This window comes from Bufo gargarizans, chromosome 3 (genome assembly GCF_014858855.1).
Source record: "Bufo gargarizans isolate SCDJY-AF-19 chromosome 3, ASM1485885v1, whole genome shotgun sequence".
Classification (NCBI taxonomy): domain Eukaryota; kingdom Metazoa; phylum Chordata; class Amphibia; order Anura; family Bufonidae; genus Bufo; species Bufo gargarizans.
This window is the reverse complement of record NC_058082.1, coordinates 255,783,418-255,806,149: the sequence shown is the minus strand read 5'-3', so window position 1 is coordinate 255,806,149 and position 22,732 is coordinate 255,783,418. Positions and strand designations below refer to the sequence as shown.

At 46.1% G+C, this 22,732-nt stretch overlaps 1 protein-coding gene across 1 annotated transcript; it reads right to left on the bottom strand.

The window, feature by feature from the left end:
- Positions 1 to 434: 434 nt before the first annotated feature.
- Positions 435 to 22,304, bottom strand: MRPS23 (mitochondrial ribosomal protein S23). The gene is made up of 5 exons (XM_044286979.1): positions 22,153 to 22,304; positions 15,564 to 15,740; positions 14,433 to 14,507; positions 11,584 to 11,707; positions 435 to 640 (listed from the first exon to the last, which is right to left on the bottom strand). Exons 1-5 carry the CDS (start codon positions 22,194 to 22,196, stop codon positions 563 to 565), a joined length of 498 nt encoding a protein of 165 aa, XP_044142914.1. The 5' UTR covers positions 22,197 to 22,304; the 3' UTR covers positions 435 to 562.
- Positions 22,305 to 22,732: the final 428 nt, after the last annotated feature.

The window sequence follows — 22,732 nt, the reverse complement described above, 5'->3', positions numbered from 1 at the left end:
AAGTGAAATTGTGGAAAATACCAGCAATGCTTAAAAAAGTAGGGATCTAAAAGGGTGAGCCTGGACTCGTTGATAATGGTAATGCTGAGCTCCAATGAGACAGGGGAGAGAGCTGTTGGAAAACCAATGCATTCTGCCCACAGATATTTGAGGTGTATTGGCAAGCCTTACAGAGCCTAGCCAAACGGTCCAGTGCCATTTCTCAATTTATTTTATGGATCCTTACAGTTTGCACTAGTGATGACGTGCCCCATTGGCATGTGACCGTTGCAAGTGATCATGTGCCATACACACTGGCACTACCTCTGCAGCAGGTTTGTAGGTTGTAGCGGTTTTTATCCCTCTCGCTGGAAACTGCATAGAATGTTTTCTGTGATATATTTTATACTATTTTCACCAACGATTTAAATGAAACTAACAAGCTGGAACACACATTTAGGAACTTGAAATACTTTGTTTAATATGCAAGATTTCCCCAATGTTCATAAGGCTGTGCCGTCACCAAACAAAACATCCAAATAGTACAAGTTGTCACACTGTTGGGAGTAGTCCGTTCCGCTAATCAGGAGGCTTCTTCAGTGGCAGATTGCACTGTGGACTCTGGTTGGCTTTCTGGTACAGAAGACTGCCGGTGCGAGACCTAGAACGAGAATAACAACAGCTGTAATAAGGATTGTTAAAGGGATCCTGTCACCCCATAATGTAGTGAGAGGCATGCAGAAATCACTGCTAACAGGAAGTCGTTTTATAGAACTTAAATCTGAAACTGAGTGGCGTGCAGCTATAGGCGATACGCAAGCTGATCTCGCCCTCTGGCTGCTGATTGTCAGTTTTCCCCTGATGTTAATAGGAATAAAATGGTCATAGTGGCAGGGGCAGTAGGCATATCATTGGGCTCATCTATCACGGCGATGTGAGTGCAGCATAAGGCGGCTAAGACATTCCCTTAAAAGAGAATTTATCACCATTCTTGAATTGTCTGTTTAAGCAAATACATTTGCATTCTCCATAAAATAAGCATCTTTAACTTGGAACTTCTTGTTGTGTCATTCCTTCTAGAAATACATGAACAAATGGACAACTGGGTGTTACCCTACATCCCTACACAGTCTGACACCAGCAGCACTAGCTGAACAGTGTCAGACTGTGCAGGGACACACTCCCAACTGGTAACACCCAGTTGTCATTGTAATACATTTCAAGGAAGAGTAATATGATAAACTAGAATAATGGTCAGAAAACATCAGCACTCCATCTGCTGTGAAACTACAACTCCCAGCATACAGACTTGCTTAGCTGTTCTAGTATCGCTTATAGAAATGAAAGGAGGATTCAGGGAGTACCTTCAGATCAGCAGAAGAGGCAGAGGTTGCTGAACCATTAGCATATTTATTTAAAGGGGTTGTTCAAAGTGGCACATTTATTCAATTCCACAGTTATACATTTAGTGCCTTTCTGATATATGTAATATATTCAGCTGCAAGTATTCCAGGAAGCAAATAAAGTTTGGAATCAATGAATTTTCCTAAGACTCAGAAAATGGAAGCTTTAAAAAAAAATTATTTTTGATAACTTTATTTTCTTTGACTATACTTTGCACAGAAGTATTACCGTAGTTGTGGGGATTAAAAGGAACACAGAAAATACACAAAGGACATTTTTCACGTAGATAAGACCTTTCCTTTTTTTCAAGCAAAAGTCTATACGGATCAGGTGGACAGTGTAAACCACCTTCCCGACATCTGCCGTACAATTATGGCAGATGTCAGGTCTTTAACCCCCTAACTGTTTTGCCCCAGTCCAGCTCCAGCAGTGGGAAAAAGAGCTAACGGGAGGGGGAGGGCTGCTTTAGATGCTGCTATATCCTGAATGGTAGCAGCAGGAAACATGCAACTGGTCCTGTTTGAATGCGGACATTCCAAGCTTTCAGACAATACCAGTATATACAATGTCATACAATTACAGCAATATGTTCAGTACAGGGGAAGATATCACTTATAGAAATTGGGATGCTGGTGAATGTAGCTGAAAGTGAAAGTAAAAACAGGTTTTACCTGCGATTATTCCAGACTCGATTTCTAACAGTGATTTCTCCTCTGTTGCTTAGACTTTAGCGGTCAGCTAAATGACAGCTAAAGTCTAAGCAACAGAGGAGAAATTACTGTTAGAAATCGAGTCATGAATAATCGCGGGTAAAACCTGTTTTTACTTTCATTTTCAGCTACATTCACAGCATCCAGATTTCTATCAATGATATCTTCCCCTGTACTGAACATATTGCTGTCATTGTATGACATTTTATGTACTGGTATGAAACTGGACTGTCAGCTTTCAAACAAGATCAGTTACATGTTTCTAGCTGCTATCATTCAGGAGATATCACCATCTAAAGCAGCCCTCCCCCTCCAGTTAGCGACTTTTCCCACTGCCCGAGCTAGACTTGGGCAAAACAGTTAGGTGGTTAAAGGAGTTGTCTCACTTAAGCAAATGGCATTTATCATGCACAGAAAGTAAATACAAGGCACCTACTAATGTATTGTTATTATCCATATTACTTCCTTTGCTGGCTTGATTAATTTTTCCATCAAATTATACACTGCTTGTTTCTAGGGGTCACGACCACCCTGCAACCCAGCAGAGGTGGCCACACTCGCCTCTCTGATGGCCAGGAGTGTTTATAAGCTGGCGCTTTTTCCTATAGTGTGCAAGCACAACCGCCGCTGCTGGAGTGCTGGTCATTATCCCTGGATACAAGAATTGTATAATGTGATGGAAAAATGAATCCAGCAAGCAAAGGGGGCAATATGGAAAATCACAACACATTAGTAAGGGCCTTGTATTAACTTCCTCTACTTGATAAATGCCATTTGCTTAATGAAGGAATAAAAAAGAAAATAAAATGTTACACTTAACCCTTTGTTAGACTCATCATCTTCACGCTCTGCTATTTCGTTCACAGGTTTAAGTAATCTGAAATCTTCTTTAGACCGTCTCCATTTAGTAGATATCTGGAGAACGCTTCATCCAGATGTTAAAGATTATACCTTTTTTTTTTTGCAGGTACATCATTCATATCAACGTATTGATTATTCTTTTTATATCCCAAGCGCATTTAGCCGAGGTGGGGTCTGCAGGCATAGATTCGATCTCGAATCCCATTCATGTCCCTCTACGGCTTTCTACATTTGAAAGGAAAGCCTGGTCCTGGAGATTGAATGAGACCCTCCTCTCTTCTACTTAAAGATCTATTAGGGACCAGATTCGCCCAAAATTTAACGTATGCAAAGCAACGTATATACACTCATGGAGATAGGGGAGGGAAGATGATGACCTCTTTACTTAAAAGGTTTCTCGGGTCGCACTCATATAGCCTCTGTACGTTCCTCCACAAACTCTGTTACATCAAACTGATGAAATCGCTTCCCAATTTACTACTTTTTATGGGCAGCTATATCACCTAAATGTAGAAGAAGAACTGGGGAGGAGAGAGAAATGTACAGAGGACATCAGGATCTTCTTGGAGTGTTTGCATCTACCAGTGCTTTCCCAAGGGAATGCATCATTATTATTGGAACCTATATCAGTCAGAAATTCGGCAAGCTCGGTCATCGACACCCATAGGGAAAAGTCCAGGTCCTGATGGCTTGCCCATAAATTATAAAAAGTTCCAAACTGTCCTACTACCCCACTTTCAATCTCTGCTATGCGCTGCAGAAGGGTTGTGAATTTCCCAGACAGGCGTTAAAGGCTCACATTGCTATCCTGCCGAAAGATGGCAAAGATCCGGAGCTCTGCAGTAGCTACCGTCCAATCTCACTTCTGAATTGTGATGTGAAATTATGGGCAAAAATCTTGGCCAGACGCATACAAGCATTCCTTCCTTCTTTGATACATAAGGAGCAGACAGGCTTTGTACCCTCCAGAGAAGGCAAGCACAATGCAACTAGGGTTCTAAACGCTATACACTTTGCAAAGTCCAATAAGATTCCCATGGTCCTTCTTAGCACGGACGCAGAGAAGGCCTTTGATAGGATTTTTAGGAAAAAAACTTTGCTAAGATTTGGCATCCCAATACCCTTTCTTAATGCTATTTTCTCACTATATACAGTCCTGATCAAAAGTTTAAGACCACTTGAAAATTTGCAAAAAAATCATATTTTACATTGTTGGATCTTAACAAGGTTCCAAGTAGAGCTTCAACATGCAACAAGAAGAAATGAGACCAAACATTTTTTGAGCATTCAATTTAATGAAAACAACAAAAACTGAAACAGGCTGTTTTTCAGCGGATCCAAAGTTTAGGACCACATGCCTTTAAAAGGCCAAATCTGTGCAAAGATGTGGATTCATTGTCATTTTCTGTCAGGTAGTCACACGTTGTGATGGCAAAGGCATAGAAACTCTCCCTTTTTGAACGTGGTCGGGTTGTTGAACTACATAAGCAGGGTCTCTTACAGCGCGCCATCGCTGCTGAGGTGGGACGCAGTAAGACAGTCATTTGGAATTTCTTAAATGATCCTGAGGTTTATGGAACAAAAAAGTCAAGTGGAAGACCCCAAAAAAATGTCATCAGCACTGAGCCGGATGATCCAATTGGCTGTCCGTCAAGACACTGGACGATCCTTGACCCAAATTAAGGCCCTTACTGGTGCTGACTGCAGCCCCATAACCATCAGACGGCATCTGAGACTGAAGGGGTTCAAAAACAAAAAACGTCTTCAAAGACCTTGTCTCCTTGAACGCCACAGAACTGCTCGTTTGAACTTTGCAAGACAGCACCAAACATAGGACATTCAAAAGGTGGAAGAAAGTTTTATTCTCTGATGAGAAAAAAATTTAACCTTGATGGTCCTGATGGTTTCCAACGTTACTGGCATGACAAGCAGATCCCACCTGAGATGTTTTCTACGCGCCACAGTGGAGGAGGCGCCATAATGGTCTGGGGTGCTTTTTCCTTCAGTGGAACAATGGAGCTTCAGGAAGTGCAGGGGTGTCAAACGGCCGATGGCTATGTCCAGATGTTGCAGAGAGCATTCCTCATGACTAAGGGCCCTCGTCTGTGTGGTAACGACTAGGTTTTTCAACAGGACAACGCTACAGTACACAATGCCCGCAGGACAAGGGACTTCTTCCAGGAGAATAACATCTTTTGGCCCATCCTGCGTGTTCCCCTGATCTAAATCAAATTGAGAACCTTTGGGGATGGATGGCACGGGAAGTTTACAAAAATAGACAACAGTTCCAGACAGTGGATGGGCTTCGTGCGGCCGTCTTCATCACTTGGAGAAATGTTCCCACTCACCTCATGGAAACGCTTGCATCAAGCATGCCGAAAGGAATTTTTGGAGTGATAAACAATAACAGCGAAGTTGGATTTCTATTTTGGGTGGGGGGGGGGGGTTTAGTTTTATTTTGGAGGTGTGGTCCTAAACTTTTGATCAGCTGAAAAACAGCCTGTTTCAGTTTATTTGTTGTTTTTATTAAATTGAATGCTCCAAAAATGTTTTGTCTCACTCCCATTTCTTCTTGTTGCATGTTGAAGCTCTACTTGGAACCTTGTAAAGATCCAGCCATGCCAAATATGATTTTTTGCCATTTTACAAGTGGTCTTAAACTTTTGATCATGACTGTACTTGCCCCTCGGCAAGGGTCAAAGTTAATAACTTACCATCACCGATTTTTACTATTGCTAATGGCACGCGTCAGGGGTGCGCCCTTTCACCAAGCTTATTTGTCTTATGCATGGAAACATTAGTTCAGGCTAGAAGGCAACACCCGCACATTTGTGGACTACAAGCTCCATCAGGTACTCACATGGCAGCCGCATATGCAGATGACCTCTTAATATTCCTTACCAATCCAACAATCGCCTTCCCACATAACCTCTCTCTATTCCAAGAGTTCGGTCGGTTGTCTAACTTTAAAATAAGAATTTCAGATTTCTCCAAATTTAACATTACATTAGACTAGGGCTGCAGTAAACGAATATTTTTCTAATAGAGTATTCTATCGATTATATTTCTCGATTCATCGAGTAATCTAATAAGAAAAAGCTACTTAAAATAACGTACGTAATTAGGTATGTATAAAGTTATTGGTTTGAAGGGGTTAATAACTTTATACATGCCTAATGCCAAGGTGCTTCCATTAACCCCTCCAAACCAATAACTTTATACATGCCCATTGGGTTTGGAGGGGTTAATGGAAGCACCTTGGCATTAGGCATGTATAAAGTTATTGGTTTGAAGAGGTTAATGAAAGCACCTTGGAGGTGCCTTCATTAACCCCTCTCTAAACCAATAACTTTATACATGCCAAGGTGGTGCTTGCAGCCTCCATTAACCACTCTCTCTCCACCTGCCTCCCCCCAGCCTCTGATCTGCTTGCCCCCAGCCTCTGATCTGCCTCTCCCCCAGCCTCTGATCTGCCTCCTCCCCCAGCCTCTGATCTGCCTCCTCCCCCAGCCTCTGATCTGCCTCCTCCCCCAGCCTCTGATCTGCCTCCTCCCCCAGCCTCTGATCTGCCTCCTCCCCCAGCCTCTGATCTGCCTCCCCCCCAGCCTCTGATCTGCCTCCCCCCCCAGCCTCTGATCTGCCTCCCCCCCCAGCCTCTGATCTGCCTCCCCCCCCAGCCTCTGATCTGCCTCCCCCCCCCAGCCTCTGATCTGCCTCCCCCCCCCAGCCTCTGATCTGCCTCCCCCCCCCAGCCTCTGATCTGCCTCCCCCCCCCAGCCTCTGATCTGCCTCCCCCCCAGCCTCTGATCTGCCTCCCCCCCCCAGCCTCTGATCTGCCTCCCCCCCCAGCCTCTGATCTGCCTCCCCCCCCCAGCCTCTGATCTGCCTCCCCCCCCCCAGCCTCTGATCTGCCTCCCCCCCCCAGCCTCTGATCTGCCTCCCCCCCCCAGCCTCTGATCTGCCTCCCCCCCCCAGCCTCTGATCTGCCTCCCCCCCCAGCCTCTGATCTGCCTCCCCCCCCCAGCCTCTGATCTGCCTCCCCCCCCAGCCTCTGATCTGCCTCCCCCCCCCAGCCTCTGATCTGCCTCCCCCCCCCAGCCTCTGATCTGCCTCCCCCCCCAGCCTCTGATCTGCCTCCCCCCCAGCCTCTGATCTGCCTCCCCCCCCCAGCCTCTGATCTGCCTCCCCCCCCAGCCTCTGATCTGCCTCCCCCCCCAGCCTCTGATCTGCCTCCCCCCCCCAGCCTCTGATCTGCCTCCCCCCCCCCAGCCTCTGATCTGCCTGCCCCCCTCCCTCTCCCCAGTATTAATCATTGGTGGCAGTGGCCACAGGGTCCCCCTCTTCCCCCCCTCCCATCATTTGTGGCAGTGTCAGTTCCGATCGGAGCCCCAGCAGTGTAATGCTGGGGCTCCGATCGGTTACCATGGCAGCCAGGAGTCACGCTACTGAAGTCCTGACTGCCATGGTATGTTAGTGAGCAGAGAGCAGCGCATTATACTCACGTGCGCTGTGGCCGCCGGTCGCTCCCTCTTCTGTCTGTGCGGCGGATTGCTAATGCTTACAGCATTAGCAATGCGCCGCACAGGCCTATGAGAAGGAGCGAACGCCGACCACAGCGCACGCGAGTATAATGCGCTGCTCTCTGCTCACTAACATACCATGGCAGCCAGGACTTCAGTAGCGTCCTGGCTGCCATGGTAACCGATCGGAGCCCCAGCATTACACTGCTGGGGCTCCGATCGGAACTGACACTGCCACCAATGATGGGGGGAAAGGAGGGGGACCCTGTGGGATATGGCCGGCACATTCATTGGTGGCGCAATGGCCACAGTCCCTCCCCTCCTCCTCTGTCCTCATTGGTCTTCAGCGGCAGCCGCGCACAGTGGGGAGGGAGAGACTCCCTCCTCCTCCCTCAGCTGTGCCGGCCGGCTCAGTCCTGCCTCTCTGGCCTCCGGAGGACACGGAAGCGGTGAGTGAGATGCTTAATTTCACTCCCGCTCCGTGATCACGTGATCTAAACGATTCCTCGATGCAGGGAAACTGCATCGATGAATTTTTTGACTCGATTTAATCGAGTTATTCGAATAATCGTTTCAGCCCTACATTAGACACAGCAGAAGAGAAAACACTGAAAGCCTCAACACCTTTTGCCTTGCAAGCGACTTTAATAACATACCTAGGTATGAGAGTACCCGATGATCTCTCCAAGGTCTATGATTTTAATTATCAATCAAGTACGCTCACAATTAGCCACAGATAAAATCCCTCATCTATCATGGATAGGGAGGAAACACTATATTACAACTTATATTTTACCAACATTTTTGTATTTGATGCAGGTGGCCCCCATACACTTGCCAGCCTCATTCTTTCAAACAGTTAGAAGACTATTCTCCAAATTTCTGTGGAAAAATTCACGCCACCAGGTTGAGTTATAGGCTTCTCTCTTTACCAAGACAACAAGGGGAAATAGGACTGCCAGATATAAAAATATATTATACAGCCACTCAACTACAACGCTGGTTAGATATTAACAAATATATGGGTTGCTCCTTGTCTCTTTTGTTGGAAAGAGATTGTTTGCACTGCTCACTTACTCTCTTAATATGGTCCAAAGACAAACTCCACTCCTCAATACGTAATATTAATATTTTGACTAAGGGCCTTTTACTATCTTGGCATGGTAGTAGAAATCATTCATATAGTGCACCTTTCCCATCACCTTTAACACCAGCATATTTTTGCCATTTATATTCGGGGGTCCTCCCCCACCTTCTTCTCAGGGGGATAATTCCATCACAAGAATCCCTCTCGCAAAAACTATCAGGTCCCCCCTTACACATCTTGCGGTACTCACATTTTTATCAAATATGCCAGAAAGCCATTGAAAATAGGTTATATAACAGACCAAATACAGAATTTGAGAACACACTTATCATGGCCGAAGTCAATGTCCAAAATGTATAAGCTAACATTAAAGGTTGGGAAAGAAGAGTTGCCAACTTTTTTGAAAGAGTGGGAAGACTAATTGCATACTTCCTTTTGTGAAATAGAGGCCCAACAGATACTTTCTAGATCAAATGGATTTTCCAGATGTATTCGTTTGCAGCAAAACTCATAAGACCTTAACTAGATGGTATAGAACTCCAGCATTCCTCTATGAACAAGGCGTGGTGGATATTGATGTTTGTTGGAGATGTAAGACCAGTTCAGGTACGATGTCTCATATCTGGTGGTTCTGTGAAAAAATTAGACCTTTCTGGTCAGGGGTGGAGGAAACAATAAGGAAAGTCTGCCCTGTACCTGTGACCTTAACGCCACAATTGATATTGCTATGGCAAGATTCCCTGCCTTTTAGGCCCGATAAGAAGGAATTGCCTTATTTTCTTATACTTGCAGCAAAACTATTAATACCATTACACTGGTTGTGTTCCTCACCACCTTCTCAGCGGGAATGGTTAAATAAGGTAGACAAAATTTGCAGACTGGAAGAACTTACCTCATGGATAGAACGCAGACATGAAAAATTTCTCCGGGTATGGGAGCCCTGAAATGCTTTTAGTTAAACCTGATGTCTCATATGTAGCTCTATAGCTTTATAACTCATACACATTTTCCTGTTAGTATCTCTGTGCTGGCAAATGTCATCCAAGAAATATCTAACATCATCATCTGTTAATCAATCATGTGCTGGGGGGTGTCTGGGGTCCCATCTCGTACGCAGCGTGTCCTGGCTATTATAATATTTTTGTCATTTTCTAGTCATCTAGTTTTACATTGTGCTTATACAAGTCTTGTAACAGAGCAACAGTTCCTTTATGATTGGTCCTATACTTCGGATTAGACTCTGTTGTCTTATCACTGCCCAGATCACCTACTTTATCAGGACATTAAACTGGGCATGGAAATGAACACTTGGGCTCCTTCTGTGTTATATGGAGATATATGCTATGATATCTTATGATTCTTAGACCGCCTGCGTGCAGATTTCTTGCAATCAGATGTTTATCTCCGATGCTATTGTTTATTTGTACAATAAAAAGAGATTTATGGAAAAAAATAATAATAGATAGTTCCAGGTCAGGCGCTGAAGTCAAGTGCCTGCTGTTTTAGTCTGTGATAATGAACCTTAAACCCCCTCAGATGCCGTGGTTATTTGTGACCATGGTATCTGAACGGTCAATTACTGGAAGGCTCCAAGGCCTGCCAAAGCAAAGTGATTCTAGCGATTCTCTCATAGACTGCTAATGATTGCAGTCTATGGTAGCAGGTATCAGATAATTACATGTTAGGCCTCTTTCATAAGATGTGGGTGGGTCGCAGAAAAATGCGCAATTTTTTCGCGCAAGTGCAAAACATTTTAATGCGTTTTGCACGCGCGTGAGAAAAATCGGCATGTTTGGTACTTGGTTAGGTGTTGTGTAGATTGTATTATTTTCTCCTATAACATGGTTATAAGGGAAAATAATAGCATTCTTAATACAGAATGCTTAGTAAAATAGTGATGGAGGGGTTAAATAAAATAAAAATAATTTAACTCACCTTAATCCACTTGTTCGCGCAGCCCGACTTCTCTTCTTTCTTCAGGACCTGGTTAAAGGACCTTTGATGACATCACTGCGCTCATCACATGGTCCATCACCATGGTGATGATCATGTGACGGACCATGTGATGAGCGCAGTGACGTCACCACAGGTCCTTTTCCTACTGCACAGCAAAGATGAAGATAGAAGAGAAGCCGGGCTGCGCAAACAAGTGGATTAAGGGGAGTTAAATTTTTTTATTATTATTTAACCCTTTCAGACCCATTTTACTAAGCATTCTGTATTAGGAATGCTATTATCTTCCCTTATAACCATAAAATAAGGAAGAATAATAATGATCGGGTCCCCATCCCGATAGTCTCCTAGCAACAGTGCGTGAAAAATCGCACCGCATCCGCACTTGCTTGCGGATGCTTACGATTTTCACGCAGCCCCATTCACTTCTATGGGGCCTGCATTGCTTGAAAAACGCACAAAGTAGAGCATGCTGCGATTTTCACACAAGGCACAAGTGATGCGTGAAAATCACCGCTCATATCCACAGCCCCTTAGAAATGAATAGGTCCAGATTCAGTGCTGGTGCAATGTGTTCACCTCACGCATTGCACCCGCGTGGAAATCTCGCAGGTGTGAAAGAGGCCTTAAAGTCCCTTAGGAGGGCTAAATATAAATGAAAAAATTTTAAGATGTTTTTATAAATATAAAAAAAATTTAAGAGATATAAAAATTTTAAAATCACCCAACTTTCCCCATTTAAAAAATAAACAATAAAAAAAATAATCGTCATTAGAATCACCATGTACTAAAACACAAAAAGTACTTCTCCTATACGGTGAATGATGTAATGGGAAAAAAAAAAAAAAAAAAATCAAAATTACCAACTCAAGTGGTTTTTTTATTGCTTCACTCGTCAATTTTTTTTTTATAAAAAGTGATAAAATAAAAAGTCATACACACCTAAAAATGGTATGTTACTGGATATAAAAACAAAATCAGTAGGGATCCCTCCACAGCATGTGTGTCCACCAGTGAAGAGTAGAGAAGGAGTACAGTCTAAAATTGTAAATGTGCCAAATGTACTTACCCCTGAAGGACCTGCCCTCCTTAAAATAATGCCTTCTGCAAGCAGTGCTTTAGAGGTCTCCTCAAACAGCTTGTCTTCACTCACTTCTCCTGCTTTTTGAAGTTCTGTGTATGTTTCCACAAATCTGAGCCAAAGAAGAGTTACCAGACAATGATTAAAGATGTTCAACCAAATATGTTCCTATCTTTAAAGGGAGTCTGTCACCTCCATATGGACATATACAGCGCTTACATAGCCCTATAGCACATCTATACATGAATGTTATGGTACCTTTGTCTTTAGACTTGCAGAAGCAGGAAAAACTAACTTTGATTGATATGCAAATGAGCACTCGTAAGTGCCCAGGGGCGGCGTTCACTGTGTTGGTGCCCAGGCTGCCCTGCCTTTTTTAATTGTTCCCCAGCCTCTGCATATGCCCACCCTCCTATTCCCTTGCGTCATCCCAAGGTCCGGCCGAGATCCCGCGACTGTGCACTTCCTCGCCGGGCCGGAGCATGCGCACTGCGATGCCCATTATTGGCACGGCATCGCTTTAACTACTGCGCATGCTCCGGCGAAAGGGCGCAAAACCAGCGGCAATGTGGCGTTTTCTGACGCATGCACAGTAGTTAAAGCGATGCAATGCCCACAATGGACATCGCAGTGCGCATGCTGCGGCCCGGCGAGGCAGTGCACAGTTGCAGGATCTCGGCCGGACCTTAGGATGATGCAAGGGAATAGGATGGCGGGCATATGCAGAGGCTGGGGAACAATGAAAAAAGGCAGGGCAGCCTGGGCACCAACACAGTGAAAGCCGCCCCTGGGCACTTGCGAGTGCTCATTTGCATATCAATCAAAGTTAGTTTTTCCTGCTTCTGCAATTCTAAAGACAAAGACACCGTTACAATCCTGTATAGGTGTGCTACAGAGCCATGTAAGCACTGTATCTGGCCATAGGGAGGTGACAGACTCTGCTATTTGTCTACAGGAGTTTCACACTAGTACAGTGACTTTTGGTGGCCACTGCAGCCAGATGATACATACTCTCCAATCAGACATTATGGAACTACAAACATTGCTTTATGTGGTGGTGTTTTAAGACCGCTTCCTGCCATTTTTTGCCCCTTGTGTGTTATATTTTTTTTTCTTAAAATCTTTTTTTGTTCGTGCAGCCGGCATCGTCTTCTTTCAGGATCAGCAAAAGGACCTTTAATGACGTAATCACGCTCACCACGTGGTGAGCGTGGTGACGTCAGCGCAGGTCCTGCTGAACGAAGATAGAATCTTCTGTCTTTATTCAGCAGGACCTGCGATGACGTCACTGCGCTCACCACGTGGTGAGCGCGATTACGTTATCAAAAGATCCTTTGGCAGGTCCTGAAAAAAGGAGGAGATTATGAACTAGTGGATGAGGTGAGTTCATTATTTTTTAACCCCTCATGTCACATTTTAGTAAGCATTCTGTATTAAGAATGCTATTATTTTCCCTTATAACAATGTTATAAGGGAAAATAATACAGCAAATTGACTTTAATGGGGTTGCTCATCCCGATCATCTACTAGCAACCATGCTTGAGAAACGCACCGCATCCACACTTGCTTGCGATTTTCACGCATCCCCATTCATTTCTATGGGGACTGCGTTGCGTGAAAAACGCAGAATATAGAATATGCGTGAAAATCGCAGCAATGCACAAGTGATGCGTGAAAATCAATGATCATCTGAACCGCCCCATTGAAGTGAATGGGTCCGGATTCAGTGCGGGTGCAACGCGTTCACCTCACACATTGCACCCGCACGGAATTCTCTCCTGTGTGAAAGAGGCCTAAGATAGCTAACAAGTGAATTGGATCTAGTCTGCAAGGAGCGCTTTGCCAACCAAAAACTTTCCCTGTTTTGTTCTGGCATAAAACATGCGGGGCTGTTTGGAGAAATTATGGCCATCTTAAAGCAGCCAAATATCTGCATACCTAGATTTTTTTGTACTATAAAATTTAAATTAACATTAATGAGTCACTGTACTTTCACACAATTTCATTAAAAAAATATGTCAGCATCCACCGGAAGCTGTAAAGTCATGGCCAGTGGTCTCACTTCCACCTAATTTGCAGTCCTATTGTCAGGCAAGATTGGCACTGGTAATAGAGACTCAGAATACGGCCGAGAGGAAGTGGAGGCGTGTCAGAGCTAGCTTCTACACTGCTTCTGAACACCACAGGACCATCCTGCCTATCTGTAAGGGTCCAATCACACGTCCTGGTGTATTGCGGATCCGCAAATTGCGGACAAGAATAGGACATGTTCTATTTTTTTTGTGGAGCCACGTCCCGGAAGTTCAGGGCTGAAGCCCAGAAGTTTGTGGCCGCGCTCCGGAAATGCGGATGCATCCATTCCTGCCCCATTGAGAATGAATGGGTCCACACCCATTCCCGATATTGCGGAACGGATGCGGACCCATTTGCGGACGTGTGAATGGACCCCTAGTGTGATTTATTCCTCCTTATCAGCTTTCTGAGCTCCTTAGAAGAAAACAAACATAGTGGGAGGTAAGGATACACCCATTGCTTCTGAGAGAAATGCATCTATCTGTGCAGCTGAAACAGTGAGCAATATTGCAGAACGTGCCATTAGGGAAGCCCAAACATAACTGTTCCTTCATAGTAATGATTGTACAAAGAAGCACAGTCACTATGCAAACTTTTTTTTTTTTTTTTTTTTTTAACTCAGGTACAGGCCACGGTAGATGTGTATTGATAAATATGTGGAAATAGTGGTATGAGGTGAGCATCATGTCCTACTAGTTCCAAAATAAAAGCTACCTGGGTTTTCAGAAATATAATTGGAATTTTTTTCAATTACTTTTTCTTACCTTTGACAAATAGATCTGAAGTTTTTTCGGTATAAATGAAATATTCCTGCACCACCATAAGTCTCATAAAATTTACTGATGAAAGAAAGAAAAATAACATGGTCAAAACAACAAAACTATAATATTGTGTGTACCCGAGAGTCCATGGAATCTATTGTATTACACTGACATAATGCTATAGTTTATTACAATAGATTCAAGGACTCTCAGGGTCACAAAGAATTATATATCATTATAATACTGTGCGATCCTGTCAGAGAAGCGGAGGTCAGAATAGGAACTCTAAGGTCCGGATGCGTTCAGGGAAACTCGCACAATTTTGCAAGCAAGTTCAGTCAGTTTTGTCTGCGATTGCGTTCAGTTGTTTATTTTTTTTCCGTGCGGTGCAATGTATTTTGATGCGTTTTTCACACGAGTGATAAAAAACTGAAGGTTTACAAATAACATCTCTTAGCAACCATTAGTGAAAAACGCATCGCATCCGCACTTGCTTCGGGATGCAATGCGTTTTTCCCTGAAGCCCCATTCACTTCTATGGGGTCAGGGCTGCGTGAAAAACGCCGATTATAGAACTCGCTGCGTTTTTCACGCAAAACAGTTTTAATGCGTGAAAAAAAAAACGCTCATGTACACAGACCCATTGAAATGACTGGGTCAGGATTCAGTGCGGGTGTTATGCGTTCACGTCAAGCATAGAAAACTCACTCGTGTGAAAGGGGCCCAACTGCCACATGCTGTGAGTTTCTCACATTGAACTCACTTGTGTGTGTCTGGCCTAACTCTGGAGCGCTGCTGGGGTCTCATAGCATCATAGGGATTTATGCTATGTAACCTTTATAGTTCTGGAATGTATTGGATAACACTGACATAGTGTGCTAAATTAATAAAATGCTATGTGACCCCAGCAGTGCTGGAAGGGCAGGACGGGTGCTGTTGCATACTCACGCTGCGAGTCCGGAGCGTAACACTCGCTCGTCTGAAAGGGGCCTAATGGATAAGTGTTCAGTCTCGGTGCTGCCCATTCACCACTCGGGAATCTCTCTAGTCTGAATGAGCCCTTAGTACCGGTACCTCTACTTTTATGCATGTTATACCAATAAGCAAAGCGAATCAAATAGATCATAAACTCACGCGCGTATGACATCCTCACTGTACAGAATTGCAGGCACATTGTCCGGCAGCTTGTTCCTGCGGTTGAGCGGTTTCTCATAGGTTGGCTCCCTTTTTGGTGGAAAAGCAGCATATACATCGTACCAGATGGGCTTCTCATTTCGCTTTATTACCCCAGCTCGCATGAGATCTCGTGTTCTAGTAAAGATACAAGTCACAGTCACAAACATCTGTCCCAGTTGTACAGTAATAGGTAGATCTTCTGGAGAAGGGTGTAGGTAAAAGGGTTCTCAAAGTTTGGAAACCCCTCCCAATACTTTAGGTCTGTGAAGGCTAACATCCAGCTGTAGTAGAAATGAATGGAGCATGGTGGGAGTCGTAGTTTCACCACAGCTGGAGTGCCAGGGTTAGCCATCACTGTTTTAGGTTCTCCAACAGCTATTTCCGTCTGCCCCGTAGAAATGAATGGGAGCAGGTGCGTGGTGCACTCACATTCACTTCTATGGGAGCAGCGCTTGGTGGTGGACGGACCCTGGGAAATCCGGAGTCCTCCAGCCACAGCTCTCCCCGTTCCATTCTCATTGTAGGTGCGGATCCCAGAGGTGGGACCCGCACCTATCAGACAATGGGGGCGTATCCAAGCGATATGCCCTCATTGTCTGTGATGGGAATACCCCTTTAAGACTGTACTAGACAGCCCGATTTAACAGGCAATTGCTTCCTGGCAATCGTCTGCTCACTAGTGGAGGAGACTGATGCTATGACATGCAGAGATCTCCTCCTCAGTATAGGGAGGAGCGATCATTATACAACCACTCTTCCCCATACTGAATCATTATTTGCCGTCAGCAGATTGTGATTAGACTTCTGCCGCCTGCAAATGATGATTTTTAATTGCCCGATGAACAAGCATTGGCTCATTCATCAGGAAATGGTCAGCAGTATTAAGGTGCCTTCGGACGCGGCAGATAATTCTGCCACTGAAAATCAGTTCCATTCATATGAATGGGGCAGCAAGCACATAGATTTCTGCAAGCCCCATTAAGGTGAATGGAACCGATTTTCAGTTGAAGAATTTTCTGCCACAAAAACCACCGTGTGTGAATGTACCCTCAGACTGCCAGATGATCGCTAAGGGTACTTTCACACTTGCGGCAGAGTGATCTGGCAAGCAGTTCCGTTGCCGGAACAGCCTGCCGGATCCGGCGATCTGCATGCAAACGGACAGCATTTGTAGACGGATCCGTCTGTCAGTTTGTATTTTTTTTTTTTTTTTTACACTTTTAAAAAGGTCTGTGCATGTGCAGACCAGAAGGATGGATCCGGCATTGCGGTATTTTTAATGCTGGATCCGGCACTAATACATTCCTATGGGAAAAAAATGCTGGATCTGGCATTCAGGCAAGTGTTCAGTTTTTTTTCGGCCGGAGATCAAACCGTAGCATGCTGCGATTTTATCTTTCGCCTGATCAGTCAAAAAGACTGAACTGAAGACATCCTGATGCATCCTGAACGGATTACTCTCCATTCAGAATGCATGGGGATAAAACTGATCAGTTCTTTTCCGGTATAGAGCCCCTAGGACGGAACTCTATGCCGGAAAAGAAAAACGCAAGCGTGAAAGTACCTTAACTACTTACTAGGACCACTCGTTAGCGATCATTGGCCAAAAAAATAGTCAGGTATGATGGTGGCAATGTAGTTCACAGGTGTGCACACCCATAATGATAATAAGGGCATGACCACGTGACTGTGGCGTGCCCAGCCTGCTTTCGAGTACTGCACAATCATCCGAACAGCGCTCTCAAACTAAACTAAACTAATTATGACTGCATTATTTAGTTGGTCTATATCGTTATGGGTGCAGTCACACGAACGTATCCGTTTTGTGGCAAAATACGGATGCAGTCCGTGTGCATGCCACAGTTCTCGCGTGTGCCATTGGAAAAACGGATAAGAACTCTCTGTGTTCTATAATTTGTGGCTCAGCAAATGCACACAAACTTATTTTCTTTCCGTGTCCGTTCTGTTTTTTTATGCTGAACCATTCATTTCAATGGGTCTGCAAAAAAAAAAAAATGAAGTTACTCCGTGTGTATTCCTCTATATCTGTAAAAACAGAACATGTCCTATTATTGTCCACATTACGGACAAGGATAGGACTGTTCTACTAAGGACCAGATGTTCTGTTCCGCTAAATACAGAATGCACATGGATGTCATCCATATTTTTTTGCGTATCCGTGTTTTGTGCACCGCAAAATACATACGATCTTGTGCATGAGCCCTAAGAGTTAAGGCTACATGGCGACATTGGATCTAACGACTGTCAATGGTATCACAGTGCAACACGACTTTTACTCCATTGCCTTAAATGTAAATAGTCACGTGACAGAAAGCTGCTCATTAGGCCTGCACACTATATCGCCAAAGCAATCGCAATCGCCAATCGGCAGACCCAAAAATGCTGCAATTATATTACCATATTTTTAGCTTTATAAGGCCTCATGCACACGACCGTTGTGTGCATCCGTGGCCGTTGTGCCGTTTTCCGTTTTTTTTCGCGGACCCATTGACTTTCAATGGGTCCGTGGAAAAATCGGAAAATGCACCGTTTTGCAGCCGAGGCCGTGATCCGTGTATCCTGTCCGTCAAAAAAATATGACCTGTCCTATTTTTTTGACGGACAACGGTTCACGGACCCATTCAAGTCAATGGGTCCGTGAAAGAACACGGATGCACACAAGATTGGCATCCGTGTCCGTGATCCGTGGCCGTAGGTTGCTTTCATACAGACGGATCCGAAGATCCGTCTGCATAAAAGCTTTTTCTGATCTAAGTTTTCACTTCGTGAAAACTCATTTCCGACAGTATATTCTAACACAGAAGCGTTCCCATGGTGATGGGGACGCTTCAGGTTAGAATACACTGCAAACTTGGTACAAGACTGCCCCCTGCTGCCTGGCACCACCCGATCTCTTACAGGGGGATATGATAGCACAATTAACCTCTTCAGGTGGGGCACCTAAAGGGGTTAATTGTACTATCATATTCTCCTGTAAGAGATCAGGGCTGCCAGGCAGCAGGGGGCAGACCCCCCCCCTCCCCAGTTTGAATATCGTTGGTGGCACAGTGTGTGCCCATCGCCCCCCCCCCCCCTTCCTCCCTCTATAGTTAAAAATCATACTTACCTGCTTGCTGCTGCGATGTCTGTGACCGGCCGGGAGCTCCTCCTACTGGTAAGTAACAGTTCTTTAGCAATGCACCGCACAGACCTTTCACTTACCAGTAGGTGGAGCTCCCAGCCGGTCACAGACATCGCAGCAGCAGCAGGCAGGTAAGTATGAATCTTCTACAATTGTACTATTGCTAAGTAACCATGGCAACCAGGGATGCAGTAGCTTCCTGGTTGCCATGGTTACCGATCGGAGCCCCAGCGATTAAACTGGGACTCCGATCGGAACTCCGCTGCCACCAATGATGGGGGGGGGGGGGGGAAGATGGAGGGGGTCGATGGGCACACACTGTGCCACCAACGATTTTTAACTATAGAGGGAGGAAGGGGGGGGCGATGGGCACACACTGTGCCACCAACGAATTTTAACTATAGAGGGAGGAAGGGGGGGGGCGATGGGCACACACTGTGCCACCAACGATATTCAAACTGGGGAGGGGGGGTCTGCCCCCTGCTGCCTGGCAGCCCTGATCTCTTACAGGAGAATATGATAGTACAATTAACCCCTTTAGGTGCCCCACCTGAAGAGGTTAATTGTGCTATCATATCCCCCTGTAAGAGATCGGGTGGTGCCAGGCAGCAGGGGGCAGTCTTGTACCAAGTTTGCATTGCCCTAAGGGCTCATCCACACGATGGTGTGCCGGCCGTTCCGTGCATTGGGGACCGCAATTTGCGGTCCCCAATGCACGGCAACAGCCGTGCGGCTGCCGCAGACAGATCCAGACCCATTCAACTTGAATGGGTCCGTGATCTATCCGCACCGCAAAAAAGTAGCGCGTGCACTACTTTATTTGCGGTGCGGAGGCACGTACAGTAAACCCACGGAAGCACACCATAGTGCTTCCGATCCGTGCATCCGTTCCACATCTCTCGGACTCATTGACGTGAACGGGTCCGCGATCCGTGATGCAGTATGCACATGGCCACTGCCCGTGTATTGCGGGCCACAACACGGCAACAGCCGGCACACGGTCGTGTGCATGAGCCCTAAGGCCTCATGCACACGACCGTTGTGTGCATCCGTGGCCGTTGTGCCGTTTTCCGTTTTTTTTCACGGACCCATTGACTTTCAATGGGTCCGTGGAAAAATCGGAAAATGCACCGTTTGGCAGCCGCATCCGTGAGCCGTGTTTCCTGGCCGTGAAAAAAATATGACCTGTCCTATTTTTTTCACGGCCAACGGTTCACGGACCCATTCAAGTCAATGGGTCCGTGAAAGAACACGGATGCACACAAGATTGGCATCCGTGTCCGTGATCCGTGGCCGTAGGTTAGTTTCATACAGACGGATCCGAAGATCCGTCTGCATAAAAGCTTTTTCAGAGCTGAGTTTTCACTTCGTGAAAACTCAGATCCGACAGTATATTCTAACACAGAAGCGTTCCCATGGTGATAGGACGCTTCTAGTTAGAATACACTACAAACTGTGTACAAGACTGCCCCCTGCTGCCTGGCAGCACCCGATCTCTTACAGGGGGATATGATAGTACAATTAACCCCATCATATCCCCCTGTAAGAGATCAGGGCTGCCAGGCAGCAGGGGGCAGACCCCCCCCCCCTCCCCAGTTTGAATATCATTGTGCGGCCCCCCCCTCCCCTGTTGTTAACTGTTGGTGGCACAGTGTGCGCACCCCCCTCCCTCCCTCCCTCTATTGTTTTAATACATTGGGGCCAGTGTGCGCGCGCCCCCCAACCCCCCCTCCCTCCCTCTATTGTTTTAATACATTGGGGCCAGTGTGCGCGCGCCCCCCCCAACCCCCCCTCCCTCCCTCTATTGTTTTAATACATTGGGGCCAGTGTGCGCGCGCCCCCCCCAACCCCCCCTCCCTCCCTCTATTGTTTTAATACATTGGGGCCAGTGTGCGCACCCCCCCCAACCCCCCCCCCCCCTCTATTGTTTTAATACATTGGGGCCAGTGTGCGCACCCCCCCCAACCCCCCCCCCCCTCCCTCCCTCTATTGTAATCATCATCGGTGGCAGCGGAGTAGAAGATTTTCATACTTACCTGGCTGCTGGCTGCTGCGATGTCTGCGTCCGGCCGGGAGCTCCTCCTACTGGTAAGTGACAGGTCTGTGCGGCGCATTGCTGTCACTTACCAGTAGGAGGAGCTCCCGGCCGGACGCAGACATCGCAGCAGCCAGCAGCCAGGTAAGTATGAAAATCTTCTACTCCGCTGCCACCGATGATGATTACAATGGGGGGAGGGAGGGGGGTGGGGGGGTGCGCACACTGGCCCCAATGTATTAAAACAATAGAGGGAGGGAGGGGGGGTTGGGGGGGCGCGCGCACACTGGCCCCAATGTATTAAAACAATAGAGGGAGGGAGGGGGGTTGGGGGGGCGCGCGCACACTGGCCCCAATGTATTAAAACAAGAGAGGGAGGGAGGGGGGGTTGGGGGGCGCGCGCACACTGGCCCCAATGTATTAAAACAATAGAGGGAGGGAGGGGGGTGCGCACACTGGCCACCAACGAGTTAACAACAGGGGAGGGGGGGCCCACTGGCCACCAATGAGTTAAAAACAGGGGGGGGGGGTCTGCCCCCTGCTGCCTGGCAGCACCTGCCAGGCAGCAGGGGGCAGTCATGTACACAGTTTTTTTGTATATTCTAACCTGAAGCGTCTCCATCACCATGGGAACGCCTCTGTGTTAGAATATACTGTCGGAAATGAGTTTCACGATGTAGCTCATATCCGACAGTATATTCTAACATAGAGGCGTTCCCATGGTGATGGGGACGCTACAAGTTAAAATATACCATCGGATTGGAGAAAACTCCAATCCGATGGTATAACAGAACTCCAGACTTTACATTGAAAGTCAATGGGGACGGATCCGTTTGAAATGGCACCATATTGTGTCAACATCAAACGGATCCGTCCCCATTGACTTGCATTGTAATTCAGGACGGATCCGTTTGGCTCCGCACGGCCAGGCGGACACCAAAATGACTTTTTTTTCATGTCCGTGGATCCTCCAAAAATCAAGGAAGACCCACGGACGGAAAAACGGTCACGGATCACGGACCAACGGAACCCCGTTTTGCGGACCGTGAAAAAAAACGTCCGTGTGCATGAGGCCTTATGGTCATGCAATAATGCGGACGATGTGCGGCCAGTAATAGTAAAGACCAACTAAATCATCCTGTCCTAATTAGTATAATTAGGCCACGTCACAGCCACGCTGTGTGGTCGCACATTCTTTCAGACAGACCACACCAGTTAAAGCAGTACAGAAAATACTACATGCAGCTATATGTGAGGATGAGGGTGATACCAGGAGCAGATCCAAGGTGGTGTGACTAATAAACCCCATGCACGACACCATAACACAGCCCAGAAGGCAGAGTCCCCTCTAACAAGGGCACAGTATGTACCTGGTGAACACAGTTCCCAGCTTCTCCAGTCTGCTGCCAGCCATGCTGCCTATGATGTTCCTGATTCGTCAAACACATGCATCGGTCATCCATAACTCGTCCTGGCTATAGAACGCCCAGCGGCCATATTTGTTACTGGAGAAAGCTGCCCAAAGTCGAAATACAAAAAAAGCTATATAATACATCACAACACTCTGCACTTCACTCTACTTCTGCAGTGTGCTTATAATAGGACGGCAACATCATGGCACCAAGATGGATGCGCTATTTACTACAGGACAGGCGTACTAATCAAACGCTGAGTAATCAGATCGAGAATAGCACTTTGAAACACCCTTCAGCGAGTCCTCACAAAACAGTTACCATTAGAGTTAGTTCTACAAAGCTACAATGTAGAGACGTTATACTGTCCAGTGCTTAGAAATGAGTAAAGTGAGTTTCGTAGATTGAATATCAGACTGTGAGCTCACAGATACGTATTTCATAGGTTCGGCGCATACTTCCGGTTGACATTGGTCTCCGAGAACATGGCCGCCAATGAGGAGATGGTGTTGGTGACGTCACGCACCAATGTTCCGAT

What these genes read in the sequence shown, in the direction of transcription:
- MRPS23 (XM_044286979.1), bottom strand. Translation starts at nt 22,196, where the DNA reads ATGGCTGGCAGCAGACTGGAGAAGCTGGGAACTGTGTTCACCAG. An exon ending in AGTGAGGATGTCATACGCGC is followed by an intron (nt 14,508 to 15,563) that starts GTGAGTTTATGA and finishes TTCTTTCATCAG; the next exon opens with TAAATTTTATGAGACTTATG. An exon ending in TTCAGATCTATTTGTCAAAG is followed by an intron (nt 11,708 to 14,432) that starts GTAAGAAAAAGT and finishes TCTTTGGCTCAG; the next exon opens with ATTTGTGGAAACATACACAG.